Below are 6,600 nucleotides of genomic sequence, written 5' to 3' on the forward strand. Positions count from 1 at the left end.
TGTTGCAGCGGTCTCCGGTGTTCAACAACCTAGTGGAATGTCATGCTCCACCATGCAACTATGAGATCAATGGCCAACAATATACCAACGGCTATTATCTAGCCGATGGTGTATATCCAAAATGGGCGACTTTTGTCAAAACAATCCCGGCTCCATCAGGTCAGAAGAATTGCCACTTTGCTTCGCGATAGGAGGCTTGCAGGAAGGATGGCGAGCGGGCATTTGGTGTGCTTCAAGCTCAATTTGCTATTGTCTGGTACCCTGCTCTAACCTGGTCTCACAGCCAAATGTGGGAGGTGAGCAGCCTTGTGTGATCATACACAACATGAGAATCAGATCAGGAAACATGTTGGTCCCTATGAGTGTCAGGACCCTCTTGCGGAGGTTGATCATGAGGTGCCTACAGATTTTGTTGATTTTCTCGCCATGCATGCAGAGATCCGTGACAGCAATATTCACGAGCAACTTCAAAATAATCTCATTGAGCATATGTGGAGGGTCAAAGGATTATCGATCAGCAAATGCCGCGGCGCCTTGATCTAGCCCCACTTATTATATTTGTTTAGTTGTTTTATTTTCCATTTTATTTTAATTTGAAAACAGTTTTAGCAAATATATTTATTTGTATGCTATGTTTAATAAAATGGTTGTGTTTACAAATATTGTAATAAAAAAAATTAAGACCGCATTTGAGGGACGCGGCTGGAGAGCGACGTTCTCCAAACATGGCACGAAAAAAACGCGTTCCACAAATGCTTAATCCGATGCTGTTTGGAAAACGACACGGCTGAAGATGCTCTTAGAGGTGCTTAGCTTGTAGGCTTCTAGCACATCTTGCAAGGCCAGCGAGAGTTCGTGATCAGCAAGAGGAGACACTCGATCATCTACTCCATGGCTGCGTTTTCACTCGTACCTTGTGGTGCCGTGTGCTCATGTTGGACGGGCGAGCTGGATGCCAAGCTAGTTGATTGGTGGTGTATCAAGCATGTAATGTTTTTTTTTACCTGGGGACCATGCCCGTGATCCAAAATACCATGAAGGCAAGGCGTCTCGTCGCGTTGCCTTGGCCGGCCTAGAATGGTCGGCGGTGTTGGGCCCGAGCTGAATAATGGTGGCGGTTCTAGGGTTTTTCTATTATGCGAAGATGAAGACCTGCCTGAGGCATGTCCGTCTTGATCTGGCCGGAGTGATGAGTTTCAGAAAGCTCCGCCGGCAAATGTAATAGTGCATCTTATGCATGGAGTTTGCTGGATTGAGTGGTATTCGATCGTGCACACCAATGCTTTTATTCCGACCGTTTGGTTTTGAAGGGAGCGGCGCGAAGCTCTGTTCTGTGTTGCCATTAGATGATATTCTGGTCCATGGTGAAATCAGAGGCGGAGAATATCATGAAGGCTGGATTGGGGGACTAGCAATGGAGGTTCGAGTCTCTGTATTGTTGACGGACTTCCTTGGTTTTCTGGGTTTCGCAGTGGCAATATGCAAGTGGTGGTGGCAGCACAGAGAGTCTTACCTTCCAGGATGAAAATCCAAGGTCTAGCCTTAACTGGCAATGGCCTTGTTGAGGCATTGTTTTGAGAGCGGGGACTATCTTCAGTGTGAAAACCTAAGATCTTTTAATCGGGCGACGACGGTGCTTGTGCACTATTTTCTTCTTGGAGGTGTCGCTTTTTGGAGAGCGTGGAGTTCAAGTGTTGTTCAGGTGGTGGATGTATTGTTTCTGCTAGGGCTAAAACACCGTAGTGAGACTTTTTGTTTCTTAGCTTTTTTTTTTTTTTGGTTGTGTGTATCCGTACTATCATTAGAGTATTGCCAGAGGCTCGATGTAATTGGTATCTCTCGATGTTAATATATTCCTTTTATCAAAACATTTATAAAATTGATTAAAAATCGTATTATTAAAAAAAATATCACGTAGTTGGTGTCTTTCAGTAGAGACCAAAATTAGACGGACACGGCAACTTGCGTCATTATAATCTACTCCACGACAGTTCAAAATACATAAGCTCCTGAAGCAAAGTATGTTCACATAGAGACTCATTACTTCCACGACAGTTCGAAATTAGCAAAGAGAAACTCCTAAGAATACTTTTTTTTAGAGAAAAACTCCTAAGAATACTAGATCACAGAATTAATTGGGTATTCAATATTCTCCAAAGTAATGTGGATATCGTAGTGGTTATCTATATCTTTTTGTTCTTTATTTATTAGACCCAAATATATCGAATACTACAATATTCTCCAAAGTAATTTGGGTATCATATTGGTTATCTATATCTTTTTTGTTAATTATTTACTATACCCAGATATTCTGAATATTGCATACTTTGGAACTAATTTAATTGACATTATTCGAAAGATCGACCTGATCTGAGCATGCGTTCATGCCGCGTGCATTATAGCCCATAAATAGCAAGATTTAACTGCATCCACACATAATGCACAACTGTTGCTCCTCCTGCCTTGTCTTCCGCTTCAGTCAAAGATCGAAAAAGTTACCAAACATACAGCCTTGTCTTTCTGAAGCACGAACCTGTTACCGTTTGCCTATATATTTACCCCGTTCCCCATCAACTAAACATCTCTCCTCCAGTTGAGTAGACGAAGGCACATACACACTCGTGGTCGCCATGGGGAAATTGCTCACATTTTTGCTATGCATTTCCCTGTTTGAAGGTTAGTTTTCTCTAGTTTATTTTACCCCGGTTTGTTGTTCCAATTCCAGAGAGGTTTCTTACGATTTGTATTTTTCAAGTTTCCACCTATCGCATATAGGAAGATATGACGAATCTATTTTCCCTTAATGTATATGTATGTGCAGGATGGATGGTCATGTCTGTTCCCTATGATCATACAGCGAGCATTGAGGCAAGTAGCTTTTGTTTTAATGCCTGATAGGTTTTGTTTTCTTTCTGGGTTCTGGCAAAAGACAAAATATATCAGTGGTTTCTTACCGGTAAAATATCGGCGTGGAATAAGCGATTTCGTAGACAGTAAAAGAAATTTGGTGATAGTTTACATCGGAAATTTAAGCCATGAGTTATACTAGATCTTATGTAATCAGGGGTGAAGCTCCCCCTAGGGCAAGGCGGGGCATCCACCCTATCTTGATTTTTTGTGAATACATTTTGACGCATTTTTTTTATATATATTTTTAGTGGTCGTCCATCGAAAACAGACTCTGTGTGTGAAAGTTATGCTTGTTTTAGTGAACATTGTGTAAAATCAATTTCGAAAACATAGACTCATATTCTTGGTTCAATGTAAATAACAATGTTTCTATATTTCTACTATAGAGATTTATCATGAATCTTAGTATATTTCTAGTATAGAGATTTATCATGAATCTTGGTATATGCAGGATAACTTTGTGATATTCATTATTCAAAAGTGTAGAATTGAAAATTTAGAGATTTTTTTGATATTTGAAAGACACATCATGATTTCATCAAAGACATTATCACCTCATTGAGATGGTGAATTGGAAGGGTTTCTTGGCGACAAAGATCATTAAGACCTAGTTGCTCACGATGGATATTTAAAAGTTTTAATCGATGAAATTATTCTTTTTACAAAAAAAAGTAAAGCTTTGGCATTGAGATGGCATTATTAGTTTGCCCTACCTCAAAAAATTTCCGTCCTTCGCCACTGTATGTACTCTATAATTCAACTCTATACACTTGTTTTTACAAATGGGTGATCTCTATCCCAAGGAAATTACATATTAGTCTTGGTCCATGTTTTTTCTCTAACAGTGAACTTATTACAATATACGTTCATGACAAACATATTAATCACCAAAATTAAGTAAAATATTTGAGAAAATGCGCTGATCTCCAAAAGTAATTAATGAGAAGTATTTCGTACATGATCTCACGATACTCAATTGCATCTAGCCATGTCCACGATAATCTCATGCATGGAGTAAATCATGTTGTTGGTTTTTATCTTGTTGTCCAGTGCTTGAGCAGCCCGATGAATTCTCTGTACAAAGGTGGCATTATCCAGAACAGCGAGTTCAACAGCGGCCTGATGGGCTGGTTGGTGCCGGTGGGCGTGCAGGCCGGCGTGAGCAGCTCGCCGTCCGGCAACAAGTACGCGTCAGCGAAGAGCAAGGGGCAACCGTCGCGCAGCGTGTACCAGAAGATCCAGATGCAGACCAACACCCACTATGCCCTCTCAGGTGAAGTGAATTGCGTATCTTCCATCTCTCCGAAAAGAAAGTACGCATGCATCGATGCATATCTGTTTTTTTCGATAAAGGATGCTTTCATTACTTTTATCGATGCATATCTGTATATGGTTCTGAACTTGTGATCGAATATATGTTTCTGTTGCAGCATGGTTGCAGGTTTCATCCGGCACTGCCGAGGTGAAAGCGATGTTCCAGGCTCCCAACGGCGCGTACATCATCGGCGGAACCACCGTGGCCAAGTCCGGCTGTTGGAGCATGCTAAAGGGCGGCATGACTGCTTATTCTTCCGGACAAGCCGAGTTCTTCTTCGAGGCCGATGGTGTGGTGGACATCCTGGTGGACAGCGTCTCCCTACAGCCCTTCTCCTTCGCCGAGTGGAAAAACCACAGCCGCCTGTCGGCCGACAAGGCCCGCAAGAGCACCGTCAAGGTCCTCGCCCGGGGCCCCGACGGTGTCCCGTTGGCCAAGGCCAACGTGAGGATCGAGCTGCTCCGGCCTGGGTTCCCGTTGGGTAACGCCATGACCAAGGAGATACTTGACATCCCGGCCTACGAGAAGTGGTTCACCTCACGGTTCACGGTGGCGAGCTTCGAGAACGAGATGAAGTGGTACTACACGGAGTGGAAGCGTGACCACGAGGACTACACCGTCCCCGACGCCATGCTCCGCCTCGCCCAGAAGCATAACATCAAGGTGCGCGGCCACAACGTGTTCTGGGACACCAACAACACGCAGATGGCGTGGGTGAACCCGCTGAGCCCCGACCAGCTCAGGGCGGCGATGCAGAAGCGCCTCAACTCCGTCGTCACGCGCTACGCCGGCAAGGTGATCGCCTGGGACGTGATGAACGAGAACCTCCACGGCGAGTTCTACGAGACCAGGCTCGGCATTCCCAACGTGTCGGCGCAGATCTACCAGCAGGTGGCGCAGATCGACCGGACGGCGACGCTGTTCATGAACGAGTTCAGCACTCTGGAGTGGGCCGGGGACATGACCGCCATGTCCAGCAAGTACGTCCGCAAGATGGAGGAGATACGCTCCTACCCCGGCAACGCCGGCCTCAAGCTCGCCGTCGGCCTCGAGAGCCACTTCTCCACGCCCAACATCCCCTACGTGAGGGCGACGCTGGACATGCTCGCGCAGCTCAAGCTGCCCATCTGGCTCACCGAGGTCGACGTCTCCCCCAAGACGGGCCCCTACCAGGTGGAGTACCTGGAGGACGTGCTGAGGGAAGGCTACGGCCACCCCAACGTGGAGGGCATCGTCATGTGGGCCGCCTGGCACAAGCACGGCTGCTATGTCATGTGCCTCACCGACAAGGACTTCAACAATCTTCCCGCCGGCAACCTCGTGGACAAACTCATCGCTGAATGGAAGACGCACCCCGAGGCCGCCACCACGGACGCCAACGGCGTGGCCGAGCTCGACCTCGTCCACGGCGACTACAGCTTCACCGTGACTCACCCGTCGCTCCATTCGCCTACGGTGCACACTTTGACCGTGGATGCCTCATCGTCCTCTTCATTGGAGCACGCTCTAGGCATACAGGATTAATTAGCAAGCTAGGGATCGGAGTACACACACATACACAATCACTACACAATTGCTTAGTTTCATTTTACTTCATTCTTGAGACGAATTACTAGTTTGAGAGAGTGCTACATCAAAAGGAATGACGTTAACTTCAGATCGAAATTAATACCATCATCACAAAACGGATTTTTTTTGTTTTTTGAAACGAGTGGCAAAAGATTTGCCACTATTCATTAATTAAGGGAAGAGTTTAGACAAGACCAAAGGTTCACCAAAGAAAACAAAGAAAACTCGGAGGGAAAACTAAGGGATTACTCTCCCGTTGTTACAAAACTCAAACACTTCGCACCCGCGGCAACCCAAAGCTTCACTTCGGTTTTGATGATGTTGAGGAGGACGGCGGTTGGTGCGGACTTATGGTTGAAAATTCTAGCATTCCGCTCCTTCCAAATAGTCCAACTAACAAGCATGATAATGGAGGACAAGGCCTTGCGATTGTCCGAAGCCTCATTTAACAACTTGGACCCCCATCCCTCAAGGTTGAGATCGTCCGTCCACGCATGGAGGTGGATGGAAGGAATGCCAATCCAACTTTTCACCATCCCCCAAAGGCGCTTGGAGTAGCGGCAATGGAAGAGAAGGTGAGCCGCCGTTTCTTGAGTTTGGTTGCAAAGCGTACACCGACCGCAATTTGTTCTACCCCTTCTCGCTAGACGGTCCGCCGTCCAAAGCATATTATGGAGAGCCAACCAAGCGAAGAACTTGATCTTTAGGGGGGGGGGGGGGCAAGCCTTCCAAACAAGCCGATTCATGTTGGTAGTCATGGCTCCGAAGAATTGTGCTTTGTAAGCCGCGGTCGTGGAGTACTCTCC

General features: G+C 45.9%; 1 protein-coding gene across 1 annotated transcript; it reads left to right on the forward strand.

The window, feature by feature from the left end:
- The first annotated feature begins 2,630 nt into the window (after window positions 1–2,630).
- LOC124663563 (endo-1,4-beta-xylanase 5-like) lies at window positions 2,631–5,749 on the forward strand. Its single transcript, XM_047201252.1, has 4 exons — window positions 2,631–2,676; window positions 2,822–2,868; window positions 3,961–4,183; window positions 4,341–5,749. Exons 1-4 carry the CDS (start codon window positions 2,631–2,633, stop codon window positions 5,747–5,749), a joined length of 1,725 nt encoding a protein of 574 aa, XP_047057208.1.
- Window positions 5,750–6,600: the final 851 nt, after the last annotated feature.

The sequence above is a fragment of the Lolium rigidum genome, chromosome 6, assembly GCF_022539505.1.
Source record: "Lolium rigidum isolate FL_2022 chromosome 6, APGP_CSIRO_Lrig_0.1, whole genome shotgun sequence".
In the NCBI taxonomy this organism is placed as follows: Eukaryota; Viridiplantae; Streptophyta; class Magnoliopsida; order Poales; family Poaceae; genus Lolium; species Lolium rigidum.

Bases quoted from the DNA above. Each gene is read 5' to 3' on its own strand.
- LOC124663563 (XM_047201252.1), top strand. From the start codon at position 2,631: ATGGGGAAATTGCTCACATTTTTGCTATGCATTTCCCTGTTTGAAG. The intron at 2,869-3,960 runs GCAAGTAGCTTT...CTTGTTGTCCAG, and splicing joins ATCATACAGCGAGCATTGAG to TGCTTGAGCAGCCCGATGAA. The intron at 4,184-4,340 runs GTGAAGTGAATT...TTTCTGTTGCAG, and splicing joins CACCCACTATGCCCTCTCAG to CATGGTTGCAGGTTTCATCC.